Genomic DNA, 26,300 nt, shown 5'->3' on the forward strand with positions numbered 1-26,300 from the left:
GAAAGCTTAGAAGGAAATCTGTCATCCTGCTATTTAACTCTCCTAATAACTGTTTCTACAGTATATTCAGGCCATTAACTCTTCAACTCTTGTTCGAAGTTATTAAGGGAAGTATTTCCTACAAGCTTGTGGAGAAGCTTGCTGATACAGTGCAGTTTAAATATGCCTGAAATTTTTACTTATGATTCATAAATACAGGTGACGTCATGAGGTAAGTGAAAGCTAAACTTTCTACAAGTCTGATCTTCAGACTACCATGTGTATGTGCGTGCTCAGTCACTTGAGTCGTGTCTGACTCTTCATGGCCCTACGGACTGTAGCCCGCCAGACTTCTCTGTCCATGGGATTCTCAGGCAAGAATACTGGAGTGGGTTGCCATGCCCTCCTCCAGGGGATCTTCCTGATCCAGGCGTCGAACCCATACCATTCATTAACTCAGAAAAGTCTACAGGTTATGCAAACTACCAGTGAAGCCTTATACCAGAAAGCACTCGCTAGTCGCAACAGCAGTAAACAACAGTCATCCTTTGGTATCCTGGGGGAGTTGGTTCAGTCTTCCCCTGCACCCTGCTGCACAGATACCAAAACTGAAGATGCTCAAATCCTTTATATAAAATGTCTATCAGCATATAACCTACACACATCCTCCCAAATACTTTAAAATCATCCCTAGATTGTTTATAATATCTAACACAATATAAATGCTATGTAAACAGTTGCTGGTATACAGCATATTCAAGTTTTGCTTTTTTGGAACCTTCCAAGATTTTCCCCAAATATTTTTAATCTGTGATTGACTAAATCTGTAGATGCAGAACTGGCAGATTCAGAAGGCTGACTAGTTTATTAAGTGCCTCCTGAATGCCAGGCATTGTTCTAAGTGTTTTATATGTATCAATTAATTTAATTCTTATAATTCTATGGGATAAAGGCTACTATTTCATTTATAGGAGAGAACACTACGGTAAAGACAAGTCAGGCACTCTTCCAACATTATTATTCTGCTGGAAAGTGGCAGAGCTGGGGTTTGAACCCAGGCAGCACTTTAACTCTTAAGAGTTTATGCTGCAATCTAGCATACTATAATGAACTTTCCAGAAATCAAAGTTCAATAACAAACCATGTATTTTTCTGTACTAATAACTCAAATGGATCTCAATTTTATTTTAAACACTCGCCTCCATATTTTAAAATCACTTTTAAGAGTTATCCTGGACATTCTGTCTCCTTGGCAATCCCTTACCTCCATTCTCCTTCCTAATCCAAATCAGATTTTGGTGAATAATAGATCCCATCCCCATCTCTAGGACTACACACTTACTGTTTGGCTTAAGAAAGTCACACCTTATATTCTCCTGGACACAAGGTCTCAGGATTGGGCAGATGACCTAGGTGATCCAATCACAGTGAATTTCAGGTTTCCTGTTCAGTTACATTGGGAAACAAGCACTCCTAAATATTTTACCTAAACCATTAGAAGGATTTGGCGGACATCACAGAAAATACAATGAAGAATCATCTATAAACTGGGTCTTTCATGATACAATGAGTCACTGTACCCGAAGTCCTGAAGTCCATCCTACCTGTGGACATTCAGTTATGAAAGCCTATATAATAATACACCACATTTATAGCTCAAACTGGTTTGAACTGAATATTTTATTTCATGCAAATAAAGCATCTTGTTTCATACAAGGGATTACATTTTTCTTTCTAGGTTCCTTCTTGCATTTCTAAGCCATAGTGAAGATAGATTAATCAATATATTGTCAACTGCTATAAAATCTGGAAACAGAAAATAACACCCAATGGACTATTAGGAAAAACGAATTTTATTCCACTGTGGGTTATAAAATCTTATTTTAACTTAAAGCAGAAAGAAAATCTACAAAAATGTGAAACCCTTCAATAATAAATAAACGCACATAATCCTTCACTCACAGGCATTTTATCTTTTGAAATTTAAATTTTATCTTTTAAATTTAAAGCCTCAAAAATAAACATAACTATCTTCATAAAAATAACCCATCTATTTTGTTAGGATTGGTACCATAGCAAATGTTCTTGAAAGAGTGAATGCAAAGGGTTACTGGAACTGGGGAGAATGAAAACCGTAATTTTATGCCTCACATCATTATGAAATACTTTGAGAAGTTCCAGTTATATTTTGCTCTTTTAAAAACCAGTTTCACTACTGGTAATACATGATCATAATAGGAAACAGGTTAACCTGCTTGTGGAGTATGTGGTAGACAGTACATTAAGAAAACAGATACAGTAGGTAAAGATCGAAATGAACAAAAAGTACATTTTGCTTCAAATAACTAATATATATTCGAGCACTTAATAAGGCAGTTCTCCACCCGGAGTGGCACCAACCTCATTTGGAAGCGGCTAGGCAGTTTTGATTGTTCCGAGACTGGGGAGCACTTTAGGTATTTAGTGGGCAGGGACCAGAAATGCCAACCTTCCTGTAATGCACACGAAAGTGCCACACAACAAAAACTGTCCTATTCAAAATGTCAACAGAGCCATTCCCAAGAAACACTAGAATACAGAAAGGAGAGCAGATACATGCATACCAAAAACTGAACACCAGCACTAAATGCAGGCATCTGTTTTACATTAACTTGGAGAAAATATGTACCATAGGAACCCTGGCAAAGGAGAAATAATGGAGAAGATGAGCTACCATGTGTATTTTCACAGATGTCTAGGAAACAGGAAAGGGGAAGGCATTCTAGGATTAGGAATAACCACTCTGGGTGCCTTTAGTTGAACACACTAGGAAATCAGGTGGGGGCATCTATGAAAATCTACTATTTAGTATGGATCCCAATCCTTAGAGGAACAGGAACATACTGCTTAAAGTAAGAAATATTTGAAAGAGGTATTTCCAACTGCTGAAAAAGCAATTTGAAATGGGGGGCGGGTAGGGAGAGATAAAGGAAGGTAATTTTAGGTCACAGAAAAGGGTAAAACACTTGAGACCTTCAGATAGTTCAAAGCTGGTGAGGTGACAAATTTCACCTACTGGCAATTCTGCCTGTGACCAGTAAAGGTATCTCGGAGCTAATGACTCCTGTGGGCACAGAAGCACTAAAGGATTCTGAGCAGGTGACCACCAGAGTAAACACGTGCTTTCAGAAGATGTATTGGCATCAATGTATAAGAGTGACTGAGGTAAGGAGACACTGAAGGTACGGAGAGTTTCTTAGAGGTTCCCTAGTAATCCCGGGTGAGGCAAGATGGGCCTGCATGGGAGAAGATGACAGCTGCTGGATGCTATAGATGATAGATGCCACAGTGAAGGCAGTGGAAAGGTACTCCTTCCTGAGATGAACAAGCAGACTTGGTGGCTGAGGACAGACTTTCCTAACTGAACCAATACGGGGACCATAACATGATCAACAATGTTTGGTTTCCACTTGAGTGAATGCTGCCTGTTGCCATGGAAAGGCACACCCTCTCTGATGTGTGGAGTAAAAACTTCCTTACCACTGTCTACATGGCCCCAGTAAGGAAATACCTGATTAACCGAAGAACCATTAGAAAAACAGTGTGAAAGAATAGAGGCATTAAGTCCTTGTTGTTGCTTTGAAATTCTTCCATTAAACTGTATCAGTTATGGGGAAGAAACCACAGAGCTAACCATGTTCAATTAGTTAACAAGTGTGCACTGAAAACCTACTATGTCATATTCTCTAATCCACCTCTCTCATCACGACCATAACTGCTAAACCCATTATTTCATTTTCTTTTGTTCTTTTCTAAAGTTAGTTTGCAGCAAGGTAAAAACCTATATATACTACTTATAAAACACCATGCCCAAAAAGAAACAAAAAGCTCAAACCCACAAAAACAAAACCAAAAACCTGTCCTTTAAGAAATGTATTGCCATATAATTATTGAAGGAAAAAAGTGCTCCTGATGTTAATACAGTGATGGATACCAGGTATATCACTGCAATATAATTTGAATGTTATAATTTTATTCAAAAAGTAATGAAAAAAATTTTAACTGAAGTGTAGTTGATTTAGACTGTTTTGCCAATCTTTGCTATACGGCAAAGTGACTCAGTTATACACATATAGACATTTTTACAAAAAGTAATTTTAAGACTCTGTAAAAGGTTATTTCTTTACAAGAGAGACATCTAGTGGCTAGCTTCTAAAACAGGACTGGAACTCAAATATCAATTCATACTGTTGTTTAACAATGGACACACTTATACTATCCAAACACTCTAAGTTTAAGACAGACCCATAGACAGAGAGCCTAAGAACTCTGAACCAAAAGTAAGATAGCAACTCAGTTCTAAGTTGACAGTGGTAAAGGAATGAAGATAGACTGGGCTGCTTAGAACTGAGGGTCAGGGCCATGTGGAGATAAACTGCCAGAAGAGGAAGGTCAAAAGCTGGGTCCACTCCTAGGGAATAAGAGGTTAGATCACATAAGAGAGCATATGCCTGGAGATAAGGTAAATATATTACTGGGGAGGAGTCCTCAGTCCAATTCTTTTTATCCAAATGACAACTCAAAATATATTGCCCCTCACTGCTGAATCCTCTGCTCAGACCCTAATGGCTCAGGAAAATAAAATAAGGAACTTAGGCAACCAAATGAGATGTTATTCAAACACAATCAAAGATAATCTCCAGGTTTGCTACCCACGGCTTCCTATAAAAGAAAAAAAACAAAAAACAAAAAAACTAAAATACATCTGAAAAGATGAAGCCATGGATAAAAACATGGAATTTTATCTGAGTATCAGAATACTTTCCAAAGACTATAACTACAACTCAAAATGTATAATGGTCCTACCACATTTATCAATTTTTTAAAAATTATCATTTTAAAAATTCATTTATTCTTAAAATAAATATAACATGCACAGTCTAAAATTCAAAAAAGGTACAAAAGGGCACATAATTCCCACTCCTGTCCTCCTCTACATAGTTCCCCTCCCTTAAGATAACTACCATTAATAGCTTATAACATAAGAATAGATACTAAATTAAACTTTACTTCTCACACAGTGGCAGAAAATGCTAGTATATAATGAATGTAGTTCTGTATCTGTCTTTATTCACTTAGTATTTCTGGCAACCACTCCATATTCATACATTTAGAGTTGCTGAATTTTTTTCCCATTATAAAGGCACACCATAATTCAGTTCAGTAGTCCACTATTGACAGGTATTTAGATTCATACTGCTCTCTTACTATCAAAACATTGCACTGAATATCCTGGTACATATTTCATTTTCCATACATACGATTATATGTGCCAGATACATTTCTAAGAGTAGAACTGTTCAGTGAAAAAGTCATTATCATGCCTTCCTGATCCATCTCTCTTCAACAACTGAAGCTCCCTTTGTTCAGGGCCACTACTTATTTTAAGCAAATAGTGCAAAATGGTAAAGAAGATCATCTGAAAACCTTCTCAAAGCGCTCAATAAGAAATCCTGGACAAATAAAGCAAACATACTGAGCTCATCAAAAAGTAAGAAACATCTTCAGGAGCCAAAAGGAAGCAGGAACTAAAAACCATAGTGGAATGAGGAAACTACACCCGCTCTGGAGGCCTTTGCCTCTGAGTAACCAAGAGGCTTAGTAATTAAAAGGCTTATGTTTCAACAGCCACTGGGTAACATGAGACAAGATACTGGTATCAAATAAGGCGAAGACCTTAAATTAAGACCACTGCATAAAACTAGTGAAAGGGTGAACCAGAAAAATTGTGGCTACCAGCAAAGGGAGATAAGGAGGAAACATGTTCATCTCAGCTTAAGCCTGAGGGGGAAAGAAAGGATCAGGGGGTGGGGGAAAGGTTTCAATTGAGAATGAATAACTATGAAATCCTCAAATGGGTTGGAGTTCAAATCATTACCATAGATAGTATAGTCTGATAAACTTCAAACTAAGAAATTAAAGAGGGTCCTCGACTGGTGCAATGCGGTATCTGGCATAAGCAATTGCATACCACCTCCTGCATGAACTTGACTTCACAATTTTAGAAAAAAACAAGGAAATAAGCCATCATAATGAAGAATCAGCAGAAACAGCAGATAGCTGTAGCAAATTACCAAGAATTTCAGACAGAATTATTTATGCAGATAACAGATGTATTAAATTATTGAATAAAAAGGTAGGTTAAAACCTGAGAAGGGAACACATTCTACTTAAAAGACCAGATACATTTGAAAAAGGAATGTAACTCCTAGACATGAAAAATGTAACTGAAACAAAAACCCATCCAGTGCATGGGCTAAAGGTCAGATTAATTAGACACAACAAGGAGGGAAAAGTGACTTGGTTGATACAGCTGAATTAATTGCCCAGAATGTAGCAAAGATGAACAAAAAAGCAAAAAGTTAAGGTAACAAATTAGAATTTTCCAGAATTACACAGAAAGCACACCACCCCCAAAGGAAGATAAATCACCCAAAGATAAAAATGAAGAACTTAAAAGCAATTGACATAGAAAGACTATATAAAACAACAATGTTCTCAATAGTGGCAAAAGAAGTGAGAGGACAGTGTTATAAATAATTAAACTGAAGTACTAAAATGTGACCCTGAGATACTTCATATTCAGCTAAACTATTGTTCAAAAGCAAGGGTGGAGCTATAGGATTCACACATATGAAATTTTAAAACAGGCAAAATTCATCTTCAGGGGAAAAATTAGAATAGTTTGTCTGGGGAGGAAATGGGATAACTAGGAAAAATCTTTTGGGTGATGATAGTGTTTTACCTATTTACAGGGACTGGGTTATACAGGTATATATGCATTTGTCAAAACTCAACAAATGTACATGTAAGATTTGTGCATTTCACTGCATGTGAATTTCACAATAGTAAAAGTTAGCTTCTTATCTTTCAGACAACTAAACTCCAATATTATTTTTCCACTGGATATTTATCATGGATGTCATGGCATGACAATACTTCTATATGTAATTTAATGGTTGCATAGAATTCCACCATATGAAGGCATCATTATTAACTTAGCTCAGTCCAGTACCGAGGGATACTCAAAGTTGTTTCCAGGTTTTGTGTTATTAAAAACAATACTGCACTAGATAAATATGTACATATATCTCTGTGAACTGTACTAATACATGTGTAGGCTAAATTCCTTGAATAGGCACGCATAATGTTTTTAGAAACACTGCCTTCTAAAATGACTCCTAAGTTTTTACTCTCAAGAACAGTGAAAGAAGAAAATGGTCTGGGTAGCTCACACATTCACTGTATTAGATACTATTAATATATGCTTGTCAGACACATACTTTGATTGTGTGTACACACACACACACACACACATACACATCTTTCTATGACCATCTATTCTTCTCCTTTGTCCTTTTTCTTAGTTACTAGTCTTTTTTCTTATCAATGCATAAACATTGTCATATATGTCAAAGATTTTTTTGGAGAGGGGGTCTTTGGATTTTATTATGGTCTTTTCAGGCTATACAATTTTTTTTAAAAAGCTATGTAAATTTAGTTATTTTTCCCTTAATGGCTTTGGATGGGATGCTTCTCTTTTCAAAATTATGAAAATATTTCCATATTTTTTTATTTCAAGTTTTAGATTTTACTAACATGATGTTGTAGGTCACTTAGACTTCAAAAATAAATTGACTCATTCATAGAAAATGAGATCAGATTTCTGGTTACTGGAGAGAAGGGAGAAGGAAGGGGAACTGGAGAAGGGTAGTCAAAAAGTACAAACTTCCAGTTGTAAGAGAAATAAGCACTAAGGAGATAAAAAAACAACATGATAAATATAATCAACACTGCAGTGTGTTATATATAAAAGTTGCTTAGAGAGTAAATCCTAAGTATTCTCATCACAAGAAAAACTTTTCTATTTCTTTAATTTTTTATCTATGAGATGAGGGATGTTTACTAAATTTATTACGATAATCACTTCATGATGTTAGTAAATCAAATCATTAGGCTATACACCTTACACAGAGCTATGTCAATTATATCTCAATTAATTCCACTTGGACCTTCATCAAAAGATCATTTCAATGCTGAGCAACTTTCACAAAACAATTTCTGAACACTGGTGGAGGACACTAGGCACCCAGAAAGGCAGCCCATTCTCTTCCAAAGGAGGTAGGACAAAATATAAAAGACAAAAAGAGAGACAAAAGAGTTAGGGGTGGAGACCTGTCCTGGGGAGTCGTGAAGAAGGAGACGTTTCCACACAATAAGAAACCCTCTCACAGGCGGGTCTATGGGGAGTTCTGGAATCTCAGAAGGCAACATAACCTAGAGGTGGGGGGCGGGGGGGGTGGCGCTGTGGGGTGGGTGTTGGGGGCGGTGGGAAACCCACAGAATACATGCCTAACTGCAACTGTGGAAAGGAGAACTTTCCCAGAAAGGCTCTAACCTAACAACCTAACATGCAGCCTGGCCTGATCACAGCACAAGGGACAGAGCAAATATCAAAGGAGAGCTAGCAGTGTACCAGCCCCTCCCCGCCCAGAGGCAAAGAGGCAGCCTTGACACAGCCCGAGCCCGAAGGCAAGAGGCTCCTAGCAGAGAGGGCATTTTAGCCCTAGAGAGGGCATCTTCCACCAAACTGTGAGCAGGCTCCCAGCTGCTTCTGAGATCATGGATGGCTGACATCTGCCAGATCAGCTCTCCCGTGGAGACATACGGCACACATGCTCTTGCTGCGCAGCCAGGACCCGGAAGGTGATTAAGATGCACAGCCCACCTGAGACAGTGCACTGGCCAAGCACCTGGTCACCTGAGCTGTTCAGACCAGGGAAGGGCATAAAATGCATGACCAACCCACAGAAACTGAGCCAGAACTGTGTCTGAGTGTCTACTGTGGAAGTACGGGTCAGCAGAGGCCTGCCGCAGGGGCAGGGGCTCTGGGTGCAGCAGACCTGGGTATGGCATAAGCTCTCTTGGAGGAGGTTGCCATTAACCCCATCATAGAACTTCCTGAACTTACACAGGACTGGGAAAACAAACTCCTGGAAGTGAAAGTGAAGTCGCTCAGTCATGTCCGACTCTTTGCGATTCCCATGGACTGTGGTCTACCAGGCTTCTCTGTCCATGGGATTTTCCAGGCAACAGTACTAGAGTGGGTTGCCATTTCCTTCTCCAGGGGATCTTCCTGACCCAGGGATCGAACCCAGGTCTCCTGCATTGCAGGCAGACGCTTTACCCTGAGCCATCAGGGAGGGCACAAGCAAAACCTTGTGTGCACCAGGACCCAGGAGAAAGGAGCAGTGACCCCACAAGAGACTGACCCAGATATGCCTATGAGTCCAGGAGTCTCCAGCAGAGGCGTGGGTCAGCCGTGCCTGCATGGGACCTTTTGAAGGAGGTCGCCATTATCTTCATCACCTCCACCATAGTTTGGCCTCAGGTCAAGCAACAGGGAGGGGACACAGCCCCGCCCATCAACAGAAAATTGGATTAAAGATTTACTGAACACGGCCCCACCCAACAGAACAAGACCCAGTTTCCCCCTCAGTCAGTCTCTCACTTCAGGAAGCTTCCATAAGCCTCTTATCCTTATCCATCAGAAGGCAGACAGCATGAAAACCACAATCACAGAAAATTAACCAAACTGATCACATGGACCACAGCCTTGACTAGCTCAATGAAACTATGAGCCATGCCATGCAAGGGCCACCCACGACGGGTGGGGCATGGCAGAGGGTTCTGACAAAACGTGGTCCACTGGAGGAGGGAATGACAAACCACTTCAATATTGTTGCCTTGAGAATCCCATGAACAGTATGAAAAGGCAAAAAGGTATGTCACTGAAAGATGAACTCCCCAGGTTGGTAGGTGCCCAATATGCTCCTGGAGAAGAGTGGAGAAATAACTCCAGAAAGAATGAAGAGACGGAGCCAAAGCAAAAACAACACCCAATTCTGGATATGACTGGTGATGGAAGAAAAGTCTGATGCTGTAAAGAGCAATATTGCATAGGAACCTGGAATGTTAAGTCCATGAAAAAAAGGCAAATTGGAAGTGGTCAAACAGGAGATGGCAAGAGTGAACATTGACATCTTAGGAATTAGCAAACTAAAATGGACTGAAATGGGTGAGTTTAACTCAGATGACCATTATATCTACTACAGTGGGCAAGAATCCCTTAGAAATAATGAAATAGCCATCATAGTCAACAAGAGTCTGAAATGCAGTACTTGGATGAAATCTCAAAAACAACAGAATGATCTCTGTTCGTTTCTAAGGCAAAACATTCAATATCACAGTAATCCAAGTCTATGCTCCGACCAGTAATGCTGAAGAAGCTGAAGCTGAATGGTTCTATGAAGACTTATAAGACTTTATAGAACTAACACCCCCAAAAGATGTCCTTTTCATTATAAGGGACTGGAGTGCCAAAGTAGGAATTCAAGAGCTAACAGGCAAAATTTGGCCTTGGAGTACAAAATGAAACAGGGCAAAGGCTAATAGAGTTTTGTCAAGAGAATGCACTGGTCATGGTAAATACCCTCTTCCAACAACACAAGAGAAGACTCTACACATGGACATCACCAGATGGTCAACGCCGAAATCAGACTGATTATATTCTTTGCAACCAAAGATGGAGAAGCTCTATAAAGTCAGCAAAAACATGACTGGGAGCTGACTGTGGCTCAGACCATGAACTCCTTACTGCCAAATTCAGACTTAAATTGAAGAAAGTAGGAAAACCACTAGATCATTTCGGTATGACCTAAATCAAATCCCTTACGATTTTACAGTGGAAATGACAAATAGATTCAAGTGATTAGATCTGGTAGAGTGCCTGAAGAACTATGGACAGAGGTTGTGACACTGTACAGGAGGCAGAGATTAAGACCATCTCCAAGAAAAAGAAATGCAAAAAGGCAAAATGGCTGTCTGAGGAGGCTTTACAAATAGCTGAGAAAAGAAGAGAAGTGAAAGGCAAAGGAGAAAAGGAAAGATATACCCATTTGAATGCAGAGTTCCAAAGAACAGCTAGGAGAGATAAGAAAGCCTTCCTCAGGAATTAATGCAAAGATATAGAGGAAAATAATATAATGGTAAAGACTATAGAGAACTCTTCAAGAAAATAAGAGATATCAAGGGAACATTTCATGCAAAAATGAGCACAATAAAGGACAGAAATGGTATGGATCTAACAGAAGATATTAAGAAGAGGCGGCAAGAATACACAAAACTGTACAAAAAAGAACTTCACAATCCAGATAATCATGGTGTGATCACTCACACTCACCTAGAGCCAGACATCCTGGAATGTGAAGTCAAGTGGGCCTTAGGAAGCATCACTACGAACAAAGCTAGTGGAGATGATGGAATTCCAGTTGAGCTATTTCAAATCCTAAAAGATGATGCTGTGAAAGTGCTGCACTCAATATGCCAGCAAATTTGGAAAACTCAGCAGTGGCCACAGGACTGGAAAAGGTCAGTTTTCATTCCAATCGCAGAGAAGGTGAAAGTGAAGTCACTCAGTTGTGTCTGACTGTAGCCTACCAGGCTTCTCTGTCCATGGGATTTTCCAGGCAATAGTACTGGAGTGGATTGCCATTTTCTTTTCCAGGGGATCTTCCCAACCCAGGGATTGAACCCAGGTCTCCCCCATTGTAGACAGACGCTTTACCGTCTGAGCCACCAGGGAAGTCCAATCCCAAAGAAAGGCAATGCCAAAGAATGCTCAAAGTACTACACAATGGCCTTCATCTCTCACGCTAGCAAAGTAATGCTCAAAATTCTCCAAGTCAGGTTTCAACAGTACGTGAACCGTGAACTTCCAGATGTTCAAGCTGGATTTAGAAAAGGCAGAGGAACCAGAGATCAAATTGCCAGCATCCGTTGGATCATCAAAAAAGCAAGAGAGTTCCAGAAAAACATCTACTTTTGCTTTATTGACTATGCCAAAGCCTTTGACTGGATCACAAGAAACTGTGGAAAATTCTTAAAGAGATGGGAATACCAGATCACCTGACCTGCCTCCTGAGAAATCTGTATCCATGTCAAGAAGCAATAGTTAGAACTGGACATGGAACAGACTGGTTCCAAATTGGGAAAGGAGTATGTCAAGGCTGTATATTGTCACTCTGCTTATTTAATTTATATGCAGAGTACATCATGCAAAATGCCAGGCTAGATGAAGCACAAGTTGGAATCAAGAATGCTGGGAGAAATATCAATAACCTCAGATACACAAATGATACCACCCTTATGGCAGAAAGCAAAGAAGAACTAAAGAGCCTCTTGATGAAAGTGAAAGAAGAGAGTGAAAAAGTTGGCTTAAAACTCAACATTCAGAAAACTAAGATCACGGCATCTGGTCCTCTCACTTCATGGCAAATAAATGGGGAAACAATGGAAACAGTGACAGACTATTTTTTTGGGCTCCAAAATCACTGTAGATGGTGACTGCAGCCATGAAAGATGAGTGCCAACAAACTGATGCTTTTGAACGGTGGTGTTGGAGAAGACTGTTGAGAGTCCTTTGGACTGCAAGGAGATCCAATCAGTCCATCCTAAAGGAATTCAGTCCTGAATATTCACTGGAAGGACTGATGTTGAAGCTGAAACTCTAATACGCTGGCCATCTGATGTGAAGAACTGACTCATTTGAAAAGATCCTGAGGCTGGGAAAGATTGGAGGTGGGAAGAGAAGGGGACAACAGGGAATGAGATGGTTGGATGGCATCACTGATGTGATGTACATGAGTCTGAGTATGCTCCGGGAGTTGGTGATGGAACAGGGAAGGTTGGTGTACTGTGGTCCCTGGGGTCACAAAGAGTTGGACACGACTGAGCAATTGACCTGACTGGACATTCTATTAAAAAAAACAAAAAACTGTTAAATGGCAGGCTGTCTCAACTGCATTTATTGAATAAGTCATTATCTATACTAATTTGAAATGCTATCTCTATCTGATCATATACTAGAGTGTCAAACAGCCTCATGTCTATTTTCTATAATCTCACTGTAGATTTCTACATCAATACCATAAAACTTTACTAAAATTTCATACATTTTAATGAGTCCAGCCTTATTCCTCTTTTTCCCCCCTGGTTTTTCCTGGTGCTTCTCCCATGTTTATTCTTCAGAATGAACTAAAGTCATTTTATGGATCTTTTCCTTCTCCAAAAAAAAAAAAATTTCCAAAATAAAAAACAGTATTTCATTAGTGATTTCATTAGGATCATATCAGATTTAAAGATCATTCATTTAAGAAATAAATGTTATTTCTGTAATATTGAGTCAGCTAATAACAAGGTCCTTTCCCCCCATTTGCTTGACTTGTTTAAGCCATTCAGTAGAATTTAAGTTTTCTTCATACAGATCTTTTCCATTCTTTCAACAGTTTTTGATTAGCACTGATTGAGAATAAATATAAAGTTATATGCCATACAAAGAGCTGAGGCAGAGCATTTACCTCTGAAAGAGTCATTATTTAAAAGAAGTAGTTTGTGGTCCCCTCTAAATGTTGGCCAACTGATGCAAAGAGCCAATTCACTGGAAAAGACCCTGATGCTGGGAAAGAGTGAAGGGAGGAGAAGGGGATGACAGAGGATGAGATGGTTGGATGGCATCACCGACTCAATGGACATGAGTCTGAGCAAACTCCATGAGATACTGAAGGACAGCGAAACCTGCGTGCTGCAGTCCATGGTGTTGCAAATAGCTGGACATGACACAGTGGCTGAATAACAATGACTAAAATAAGTAGGGGAGCCTTATACCATTTTCTTACCAAGCTCCTCTATTTTTAACAGAGAATGTCTATTTTGTATTGGCTCAAGTTATTCTTAACATAAGCATCTCTTAACTTTTCTTTGTTCATTAAAGTTATCCATTATGACATTATAGCAAATTCACCAGTCCTTTAAAATTTACAGCTATTAAATATACTTTTGACATAACAGGCTGGTTAGTGTTACATCACACTTCGACTATAAAATGAGAATTATGGTTCCTAGTCTTAGAAAAATTTATGTATCACATAATTTTGCATATGATTTTGGAGATTTGAAGTCATACTGGTCAAAAACTTCTACCATAAAGAATGCTTGGGTTAAAATGAACCTATGATTCTAAGGTATTAATGCACTTGCTACTATATAAGTTGCTATTAGTCCTACGGAGGTAATTCAGACACAATGTACATTAGTCACACTTCATGGAGGTGGGGGCAGGGGGTGTAGGTATTTAATTTTTTTTTTAAACCCTCTTATTTTCAAATAATTTCAAACTTTACAGAAAAGTTACAAAAATACCACAAAGAATTCTTCATTCAGATTGCTCAAAAGTTACCACTGGAACATTCAATTTTAAATAATTTCAGTTTGAGTTTTTGTGTATATTGTAGCTCAAGCTGCTTAAATAAGCAAAGGACCAATTTAACGCCTAGGGAGTAATTACAATAATCTTAGTACAGGACCAAAATTACATGGGAACAATTCCAAGCCCTGAATCTCTGAAGCTGAAAGATTTTCATAACTCCTCCAGCAGCAAAAAAGTGACTGAGCTCATTTATACTCATTATTTTCCCATTTTAATTCAAACATTTGGAGGTTTCACTGGAGAAATAGTATTGTTTAATTATAATGCTGCCCTAGACCTACTAGGGGAGAAGGTGATGGTACCCTACTCCAGCACTCTTGCCTGGAAAATCCCATGGATGGAGGAGCCTGGTGGGCCACAGTCCATGGGGTCGCTAGGAGTCGGACAGGACTCAGCTACTTCACTTTCACTTTTCACTTTCATGCATTGGAGAAGGAAATGGCAACCCACTCCAGTGTTCTTGCCTGGAGAATCCCAGGGACGGGGGAGCCTGGTGGGCTGCCGTCTATGGGGTCGCAGAGTCGGACACGACTGAAGCGACTTAGCAGCAGCAGCAGCAGACCTACTAGGAATGAATATAATATAGTAAATGTATTCCCAAAGATTTCCAGTACGAAAATGCAGATCTTTTATTGCTGCACATTATCTGCTAAGTGCTGGGTATTATTTTAATATTATTTTATTTATTCCTGTCAACAATCTAGCAAATTCACTTTTGCCCAAGGACACCTAACATATACCAAGTGTAGAAACAATATTCAAATTCATGTTTATCTCAGTCAAAACTTTAACTACTTCTTAAAGTTTAAGAAAGCTTATAAACAATTCTCTTAAAAACAGAGTATCGGAGATATGGGAGGTAAAAATAATTCTCTGATAAGAGGTAGTATCCCCTTCTTCCTTCCTTCCAGCAAATAACATTATGATCATCCAAAGTTTTTACCATTTTCATACAAATGTCTGAGAAACCACAGGTATCACAAAGAATGCCTTTGTGTGTGTGTTACCAATATCCAGTGGGTAGAGGCCAGGGATGCTGCTAAACATCCTAAAATGCACACTCACAACAGGAGCTCTGTGGTTCAATATGTTAGCAGCACCAAGATAAGAAATCATGACCTAAATCACTGATGAAAATGCTGAAAAATGAACAAAGTATAAGGACACACTCAAAAGACTTCCAAGCTATTAACCAACTGAGCAGACTATTGACTAACTAATAAGTATGGCTATCAACTAAATGGGAACTCACCTTCATGCTTTATTATTCAAGGAACATCCAAATACAGACATTCTAAATTCAGTTTGTGGCATGATTATTTTCCATTTAGAAATAATAATGGGCAATTTAACAAAGAACAAATGGAAAAACTCTGTCCCACAGTTCTGAATTACGTATTTTACCAAAACAGTTCTAAGAGCATCTTACTACCACAGATTAGATTAAGTCAAACTTCACATTTGAATTTTAAAATATTGCTTTGAAACACATGGGCAAATACTCCATATCTATGGAGCAATTAAGTAAAAGCAAATTAAAACAATTTCCACCTTCCAAAATAGCAACAAATATTTAAAAAGAGACAATTCAGTGCTAGTGAAATGTTTAAATAGAATTTCTAAGTTACTGTAAGTGGAAATGAAAACTGGCTTATCCCTAGTTTATTATTACTAGTCCTACTTTATAGACGAGGAACTGAAGCACAAGGAAGTTAGGTGGCTTAGCTTAGTATCACATGGCTAGAAGAGGAAGGTCAGAAATTTGAACCAAGGCAGCCTAGCTCCAGTTTGTGTTCTTAACCACTCCACTTCACTATCTTTATGTTTTATAGAACCTTTCTTCTTTTTAGCCATTCTTTAAAATGCATCAAAAATGACCAGAAGGCAAAATTAAGAATGGAAAGACTGGTAAAAACATTTACAATGCATGCAACTGATCAAGATGAGATTAAAAACATGCATATCTGAATGAAAAAGTTGAAGAATTCAACCTCTAATCAGATAGGCAAAGAAGTTTAATAATATTCAGTTAAAGCACAGTATAACTAAAATAGGTATTCATACATTTTTGTAAAAGCTACAAAGTGGTACTTTTTTTGAGAGGACAATTTGGAGTTTCTCTCAACAGTTTAAATGCATGTAATCTGTGACCCAGTAATGCCACTTATCAGGAATCGATCTATAGAAAAGTCACATAAGCATGCAAAACAACTTGTTCAAGGATGTTTACAACAGTATTATTTGTAATAATTAAAAACCAGAAATTAAGCAACTGTTTGATAATCTGGTAATAAATAAATTAGGATACAGTAGTCATAGTTGAAATATACTACTTAAAACGCGCAGACTTGCATTATCAAGCATGAAGTTCATAATATGTTGCTAAATAGGAAAAAGCTAGCTGTAGAAAAAAGGTGTACCTTTTATTTATAAAGTAATGCTTAACTTGAGGAGAGTCAAGCAAATTTTTATACTTTTTTGTAAGGATATTATATTTTATTAATTGAAAAAAAGAAGCAAACATGATGAGAAGGAAACATTATCATTGGTTGTCTCTACATAGTGGAATTACACTTGCTATTTTTCCTTTAAACTCTTTATGCTGAGGGTTTATTACTTTTACAATTGCTACTATGTGCTGATTTCTTCCTACCTTCAAGTTAGTGTCTAGGTAAATTAACACCCTGAGGTCAGGACTACACAGTAGCTATCATTAGCTCCATTTTACAGAGGTGAAAACAGCTGAAAAACTAATTAAAGTCTACTGTGTTCTATGTTGCTAATCTCTTCATGGCAAGACACTAAAAATATAAAAACATCAAGCCCAAATCATTGTAAATTCATGAGTAAAAGGCATAATGCAAGAAGAGTCTGATTTGCTACTTCACAGATGAGGAATTCCAAAATAACAGCATAAATTTGTAATCTAAACCCAGAAAATACACTGAATGTAGTAGTCTTGGAAAAAACTTCCCACAAACATTTATGTATCTAAAGACCTCAAAGTTTTACATTTGAGGCTCTGAATGTTTTCTTTCATAAAACAGGAATACATTTTATATTTCAGAAGGCACAAACCAGTTACTTTAAATTTCAAACAAATCATGTCAATTTCTATGTCAGTTTCAAAACACACAAAAGAATTATCTCATATTTGATAAATGCAAAGTGAAGTCGCTCAGTCGTGTCTGACTCTTTGTGACCCCATGAACTTTAGCCTGCCAGGCTCCCCCATTCATGGGATTTTCCAGGCAAGAATACTGGAGTGGGTTGCTTTTTCCTTCTCCAGGGGATCTTCCCTACCCAGGGATCAAAGCTGGTCTCCCGCACTGCAGGCAGACTATGCTCTGAGCTACCAGGGAAGTCTGATAAATGCAAAATATTACTATAATCTTGGAAACCAACCAAGGAAAGAGAAAACCACCTTTATAACTATCTGTTTTGAAATATATAACTGGATAACACCATTCTCTAAAAATATAATATCTGTTGAAAAGATGGAAGATTTTTAGAATAATGATAGTTCTGATGGTTCAGTTTTTTTAATTTACGTAGTAAAATTTTAAGGGAACAGTAGCGTTACGTTTTCACAGCTATTTGTAAGGCCTCCTCAGACAGCCATTTTGCTTTTTTGCATTTCTTTTCCATGAGGATGGTGTTGATCCCTGTCTCTTGTACAATGTCACGAACCTCCGTCCATAGTTCATCAGGCACCCTATCTATCAGATCTAGTTCCTTAAATCTATTTCTCACTTCCACTGTATAATCATAAGGGATTTGATTTAGGTCATATCTGAATGGTCTAGTGGTTTTCCCTACTTTCTTCAATTTAAGTCTGAATTTGGCAATAAGGAGTTCATGATCTGAGCCACAGTCAGCTCCTGTAATAGTTGTGAAAAGAAGAGAAGGGAAAAGCAAAGGAGAAAAGGAAAGACACAAACATCTGAATGCAGAGTTCCAAAGAACAGCAAGGAGAGATAAGAAAGCCTTCCTCAGCGATCGATGCAAAGAAATAGAGGAAAACAACAGAATGGGAAAGACTAGAGATCTCTTCAAGAAAATTAGAGATACCAAGGGAACATATCATGCAAAGATGGGCTCGATAAAGGACAGAAATGGTAGAGACCTAACAGAAGCAGAAGATATTAAGAAGAGGTGGCAAGAATACACAAAAGAACTGTACAAAAAAGATCTTCATGACCCAGATAATCACGATAGTGTGATCACTCACCTAGAGCCAGACATCCTGGAATGTGAAGTCAAGTGGGCCTTAGAAAGCATCACTACGAACAAAGCTAGTGGAGGTGATGGAATTCCAGTGGAGCTATTTCAAATCCTGAAAGATGATGCTGTGAAAGTGCTACACTCAATATGCCAGCAAATTTGGAAAACTCAGCAGTGGCCATGGGACTGGAAAAGGTCAGTTTTTATTCCAATCCCAAAGAAAGGTAATGCCAAAGAATGTTCAAACTACCACACAATTGCACTCATCTCACATGCTAGTAAAGTAACGCTCAAAATTCTCCAAGCCAGGCTTCAGTAATACGTGAACCGTGAACTTCCAGATGTTCAAGCTGGTTTTAGAAAAGGCAGAGGAACCAGAGATCAAATTGCCAACATCTGCTGGATCATCTAAAAAGCAAGAGAGTTCTAGAAAAACCTCTATTTCTGCTTTATTGACTATGCCAAAGCCTTGGACTGTATGGATCACAATAAACTGTGGAAAATTCTTCAAGAGATGGGAATACCAGACCACCTGACCTGCCTCTTGAGAAACCTGTGTGCAGGTCAGGAAGCAACAGTTAGAACTGGACATGGAACAACAGACTGGTTCCAAATAGGAAAAGGAGTACGTCAAGGCTGTATATTGTCACCCTGCTTATTTAACTTATATGCAGAGTACATCATGAGAAACGCTGGACTGGAAGAAGCACAAGCTGGAATCAAGATTGCCGGGAGAAATATCAATAACCTCAGATATGCAGATGACACCACCCTTAAGGCAGAAAGTGAAGAGGAACTAAAAAGCCTCTTGATGAAGGTGAAAGTGGAGAGTGAAAAAGTTGGCTTAAAGCTCAACATTCAGAAAACGAAGATCATGGCATCCGGTCCCATCACTTCATGGGAAATAGATGGGGAAACAGTGGAAACAGTGTCAGACTTTTTTTTTTGGGCTCCAAAATCAGTGCAGATGGTGACTGCAGCCATGAAATTAAAGGACGCTTGCTCCTTGGAAGGAAAGTTATGACTAACCTAGATAGCATATTGAAAAGCAGAGACATAATTTTGCCAACAAAGGTCCATCTAGTCAAGGGTATGGTTTTTCCTGTGGTCATGTATGGATGTGAGAGTTGGACTGTGAAGAAAGCTGAGTGCTGAAGAATTGATGCTTTTGAACTGTGGTGTTGGAGAAGACTCTTGAGAGTCTCTTGGACTGCAAGGAGATCCAATCATCCTAAAGGAGATCAGCCCTGGGATTTCTTTGGAAGGAATGATGCTAAAGCTGAAACTCCAGTACTTTGGCCACCTCATGAGAAGAGTTGACTCATTGGAAAAGACTCTGATGCTGGGAGGGATTGGAGGCAGGAGGAGAAGGGGATGACAGAGGATGAGATGGCTGGATGGCATCACTGACTCGATGGACGTGAGTCTCAGTGAACTCTGGGAGTTGGTGATGGACAGGGAGGCCTGGCGTGCTGCGATTCATGGGGTCGCAAAGAGTCGGACACGACTGAGCGACTGAACTGAACTGAGCGTTACCTAGTTCAACCCCCACCATTATACAGACAGAGTCCGGAGAAAGGAAGTAATTTGTTCAAGGCCTTGCAGTTACTAAGAGACTAAAGTGGGAGGGACTCACTCAGGGTTCAGCATGGGGAACACATGTATACCTGTGATGGATTCATTTCAATATTTGGCAAAACTAATAAAGTTTAAAAATAAAATAAAATAATAAAAAAAAAATAAAGTGGGAGGGACTCACTCAGGCTTTTTGACTCTAAACCAGAATCTTGACTTTGTAAAGGTATTACCTAATAATTTAATGGGCTACTTACAGTACTTTGGGATCCTGTTCTCCTCTGTACGAATGGGGCCTTTTTGACCTAGCAATTTCAGAGAGCAAGAAACTAATCTCTAATGTATTATCTCTATTCAGATTTTCTAGAGTAAATGTTTTCCAAGTTTCCCTTCTTCTCCATCACTCACTCACAAATGAATTACTATTTGGAATTCCAAAGTAGAAAAGAGTATAAAAGTCAAGCTCCTCTGGTTAAAAATATGCAGAAATTCTGCTTTGACTTCTTATTTTGTCCTTGAAGCTTCTGAAATACTTTGATGGTATTTTAGGTCTCAGAGAGAAAGATATATACATATACACGCTACCTTCTCTCTCTCCATCTCTCTCTCTCAAACACACAGGGAGCAAACCAAAAATGTTAAAGTCACATGACATAAAAGTAGCATAAGTTCTTAAATGCTTAAGTCCAGTTTCTGCAGTCATCTTGTCCTCTACCAATCAATGACAAACATCTCATAGGCCACACTTTGAGGAGCAATGTTCCAAGCAAATCAAAGCTTAAAAGATGCTCCTCATCTAATAAGAACATCTAATATACTAAAAAAGAAGTCAGAAACTTACTTCTTATCAAAAAATGTTGAATTTTCTTTTCTTTTTGTGAATCCATTGGGTAGAAGTTTTAAATTAATACCTTGCTTTCGAGCACGATTTTTCATAAAGTACATCTAACAAACAAAAACAAACAGACAAATTAATTTTCAAGTAGCTTAAATTCCAAAAGCACATAAAACAGTGTTTAAAATGTAAGTTAAGATTTATCGGCTACTTATGCTTCACAAACTACAATAAACAGCAATATATCATTTAATCCTCACAATATTATGAAGCAGGTACTATTATTACTCTCATTTCTGCTATTTTAGAGATGTAAAGCCTACATTTAAATCCAGGTTTGTCTAACTGCAGTCTGTGCTTTTAACCATATATCCTATAAGCCAAAAGAAGAATTTCATGGGGATTTTAAAAACATACAGGTTTTAGCAATCACAGGGATTACCTATATAGTTTTTTTTTTTTCTTCTTCTTTTTTACTGATGGTTTCATACCATAGTTGGCTGTATATATGCCTGCTTCTATTACTAGGCAGGTAGCTCATTCAGGGAAGGAACTATGGCGCTGCCAAGTACAAGGCTTAACTTAAAAGTAGCCACTGATGTAGGATGTACAAAATGAGGTATGAGAATTCTAGCTCTGACATGTATTATTCCACTGACCACGTAGGTTGGTTGAGCTGAATTAGTCAACTCCAGAGAGTACTGAAGGAAGTAATATCATCAACGAAGAAGAAAGATCACTCAAAGAAGTGGCAAAATATAAATGCAACTTTTTAAGTGAGTGGCATCTAGACTTTGCAATGTACAGAGTTAGACAATCAAGTCAAGTCAAGAGGAAGGGAGGGTCAGTAAGAAAATGACTTAAGAAATTACATGCAATTTCACAGTGCATAAACTTTGGTTTCAGTAATGACGGTGATTATAAGGACCCAACTCTCCTATGGAAAACATCTAAGAATGCTATTTGCTATATATATTTGTGTAAATATTTTCAAAGATCACCTTAAAAGCATTGAAGAGCTGACAGAAATGGGAAACTACAGGCCAATATTTAATGAAAAGTGAAACTCAGAGAAGTAAGCAAAAAGCACTGAAGCCACTTTTGCTAATTATGGCAAATATAGGCTTCCCCTTTCTAGAGCCTCCTCAGCAAGACAGTCAAGATCTAGTAATGTTTGTGGAAACTCCTCTCAAATGAAATGAAACTGAGTCACAGAATGATACACCCTCAGGATAAGGGTCACCAGAGCATGCTAGGAATTTTTTTTATTAGTCTGACTGGAACGGGGGGAAAAAGAAAAATCCATTAGAAATCCTCTAGCCTGGTCATGGCAGTTCATGCTCAGACTTGAAATGATTTGCCTTGCTTTGGGATTAATGTAATCTTAAGCCTTCAACCTGGTTTAAGATAGCCTAGATCTGCAATGCTTCTAGGTATCTGGTAGAATAAAAGAAGGCCTATTTATTTATTCCAGCCTTCAAACAATTCTCATAAGTAATTTTTAAAGGGAAAAATAAAAGGAGTACTCAACAAAAAATAAATAAGCATAACCAATATAAGAAAATCAGGGGATCTTCCCTGGTGGTCTAGTGATTAAGAATCCGCCTGCCAATGCAGGTTTGATCCCTGGTTAGGGGACTAAGATCCTATATGCCAAGGGGCAACTAAGCCCAAGTGCCACAGGTGCTGAGCTGTACGCTGCAACCACTAAAGCCGATGCCCTGTAGAGTCTGAGCTCTGCAACAGAAGCCACCACAATGAAAAAAAAAAGAAGAAGAAAGTAAGCCTCAGTACACAGGAACCAAAAGAGAAAAAGAGATTCAGTTAAGAGTTACAGATTGTCAGAATGGAGAAAAACTAGAAATCAACAATATGGTATTTTGAAAAGACACACAGAACATAAGGACACAGAAAGGCCTAACGTAAAAGTGAAGGACAAAATACACCAAAGGAGTGAAATAGTTTAAAAACAGACAAAAACACAAAAAGCTAGAGACAAAAAGGGTTACAACATAGGGCCAAAGGTTAAATACACCAATAATTTCCTGAAGTATGCATCTAATAACGTACCCTTAAAGCATATGAAGCAAAGCTAACTGATCCACAAGGAGAAACATACAAATCCTGATGATTTTATCTATTGGGAAGTATTAAAATATGTCTCTCAGTAACTGGTAGAAGAAAGAAACAAACAAAGAGAAAATCAGAAATGTTATAATTTGAACAATGTATTTAACAAACCTGACCTAAAAGGAATATGTTTAGAATAAGACATTTAGCAATTGCAGAATACCTCCCCCGCTCCCCCAAGAAAACAGGGAACATTACAAAATTTGACTATATGCTGGGACATAAACACAAGTCTTAATGTATTTTTTAAAAAATGAACTCAGAAAAAAATATGTTCTTTGACCATAATGCAATTAAGCTAAAAATAATAAAGGATATAACAGAAGTCAAGAGGACACAGTAACTAAATAGAAAAGGCATCTGTAATAGCAACTGATCTAGAAAAAAAGACACAAGTAAGCAATATCACAAATGATAATACTACATTTCCTACAGACACATTAAAGAAAATGTTATGAAGAACTTTATGCCAATACATTGGAAAAGTTAGGTAAAATGAACAAATTCCTAGGAAAATGTAGTCTTAAGACAAAATAATGACGTGAGACAGAGAAAACCCGAACAGTCCCATTAATAGTAAAGAATAAACTTCTGCAGCCTATTAAAAAATTATATCAAACTCCCAAGGAAGAAATAATCCCAATGTTAATGTATTTAAGAACAAAATGGAAATATCAGCAAATAATTTTATGAAACTAGAATCACATCAATAGAGAAACTTAAGAATACCAAAAAGGAAAATTAGAAGTTATCTCACTCATGAACAGAAATGCAAAATGAATGAAAGGATAATGTGTACACACGTATAACACAACGGAATTCTGCAAAGTATAAAAAGCATGATATGATAATAATACACCATGCAAGTTTAGCTTAAAATAGAAAATCACCTAGACGATTATTATTCATATTCTTAATAGAATATTATATATTAAAATAATAATAAAATATAGAAAAAACATTTGATAAAATATAACCATGATTCATGTTAACATGTGTTAGCAAACTGGGAACAGAACTTCTTTAATCTAGATATCAAACTATACCCACAAACTGAAAAGTAAACATGGTGAAATCTTAAAACTTTTCCCTCTATGATCAGGGTTACAAAACAAAGACAGAAAAGAGCTAACATAAGAGGCCTGAAACTTATCCTTAGAAAGTTCTGTTGGCAAGGTTTGCTCTTGGCTGGAGTTTGGCAATTTGACTGACTGGTAAATGGACCCTACACTGACAAAAAATTTCTCCTAAAATGGTATGAAAAATGGTAGGTTCTGCTTCATTATGCTGAAATTGTACAAAAATGTGGTTTTTATCTGCTTTCCTTCTGGGTGTATGGAACTTGGCAACTGCTAGGGTAAGGGTGTTTCTGCAACTAGTCCCCATAAAAACCTTGGGCACTGAGTCTCTAATGAGTTTCCCTGGTAGACAATAAACTTTAAACATTAGTTATCACAACCCATTGCCTGAGGAAATTAACTGTGTATTGTATGACTCCAATAGGAGAGGAATTTGGGAAGCTTGTGGCTGGATTCCTACAGGCTTGGCCCCATACACATTTTCCTTTTGCAAAGTTTGCTCTGTATCCTTTCACTGTAATAAACTTTAGCCATGAGTTCAATTGCACGTTGCATCCTGTGAACCCCTCGAGCAAATCATCAGACTCAGGAGTGGACTTTAAATATCTACTATCATCACTACTATTTTACATTATTGAAGTTCTTGCTATTCTAACAAGGTAAGAAAAAGAGATAAAAGAATAAGGACAGAAAGCTAGACACAAACTGTGATGAACTGTTTATAGAGAAAACCTCAAAAAATCTATAGATAAGGTATTGGAATAGATTTTAATATGGCTACTACCATAAAATGGACAACAACAAAAACTTTCATTCCTGAATACCAGCAAAGAGATAATAAAAAATTTTAAAAGAAAATACTATTTAAAATACTAAGAAAAAATAAAGTGCTCAAGAATAAGTCTAACAAAAAATGTGCAAGACCTTCACTAAGAAAATTACAGAGATGTTAAAGACCCAAATAAATTCAGAGATACAACAATCAAGGATTTAAATATTCAATGCCGTAAAATCCAATCACCCAAGTAACTCTACAAAATAAATGCAAATCCAATCAAAATACCCAAGTGGGGAAGGTAGGACTATAAATCAGTTGGCTGGTTTTTCTTATTTGTATGAAGTTACAAAGAGCCACATCTGTATTTCAGACAATATTCTAGAAAATATTCTAGAAAAATGGCTATGGTCTAATCTAAACAATGAACAAAGTGAGAAGATTGACTTCTTCAGTGAGTTCAGCAAAGACTACAATAGTTGCAAGAGACAAGAGGTTTAACAGAATAGAACAGACAGGCCAGAAACAAACAGGCCAAGCATATATGGATGCCTGATATATAACAGAGATGGTCCTGCAAAGCAGTGGAGAAAGGGTGAACTTTTCAATAACTGGTGCTAGAAAAAGGAGATTATTCATTTGGAAAATTAAATAGGACCTCTACTTCACATGATAGACAAAAATCAGTTCCATGTTTACAGACATAAATGTGAGACGTGATATTACAAAGCTTTCAGAAAATCATTACAGGAGAATAGCTTCATAACCTCAAGGAAGGGAAGGATTTCTTTAAAAACACATAAAACTATTAACTATAAAGGAAACACAAGACAATTTGTACTACATTAAAATTTAAAAAAGCTGTTTACCGTAAGAAATGAAAAAGAGTACAAACACAAGCCACAGAATCAAAGGATTTATAACATACACAATCAACATCAGCATCTAAAAATACAAAGAAAACCAATAGGAAAAAACAACAGACCAAAGACAAGATGAACAAAGACTTAACAGGCATACACCACAAAGGGGAATATCCAAAGGCCAATAAAATATTTGAAAGGTGCTCAATCTCATTAAGAGGCTTCCTTGATAGCTCAGTGGGTAAAGAATCCACCTGCAATGCAGGAGATCCCAGTTCAACTCCTGGGTCGGGAAGATCCACTGGAGAAGGGATAGGCTACCCACTCCAGTATTCTGGCCTGGAGAATTCCATGGACTGTATAGTCCATGGGGTCGCAAAGAGTTGGACACAACTGAGCGACTTTTACTGTCACTTTCAATCTCATTAAGAATTGGACAACTGTAGATTAAAAATCATAATAAAGTAACAAAGCC

General features: G+C 37.8%; 1 protein-coding gene across 7 annotated transcripts in view; it reads right to left on the reverse strand.

Moving 5' to 3' along the window:
- The window catches only part of ZNHIT6 (zinc finger HIT-type containing 6), a 61,857-nt gene that overhangs the window by 31,419 nt on the left and 4,138 nt on the right, over window positions 1-26,300 (reverse strand). For 4 of the 7 annotated variants that reach the window (XM_086390917.1, XM_086390915.1, XM_086390914.1 and 1 more), the window contains exon 5: window positions 20,985-21,088. The exons of 2 other annotated variants lie outside the window; for them this stretch is intronic. In XM_086390917.1, coding sequence (XP_086247043.1) covers window positions 20,985-21,088 — 104 coding nt within the window. Of the gene's footprint in view, window positions 1-20,984; window positions 21,089-23,053; window positions 23,150-26,300 lie in introns of those variants that run through there. One more of the 7 variants, XM_086390919.1, reaches the window with a different exon arrangement.

This window comes from Bos grunniens, chromosome 3 (genome assembly GCF_055505025.1).
Source record: "Bos grunniens cultivar Pamir isolate PY7600 chromosome 3, Bosgru_T2T1.0, whole genome shotgun sequence".
Lineage (NCBI taxonomy): Eukaryota > Metazoa > Chordata > Mammalia > Artiodactyla > Bovidae > Bos > Bos grunniens.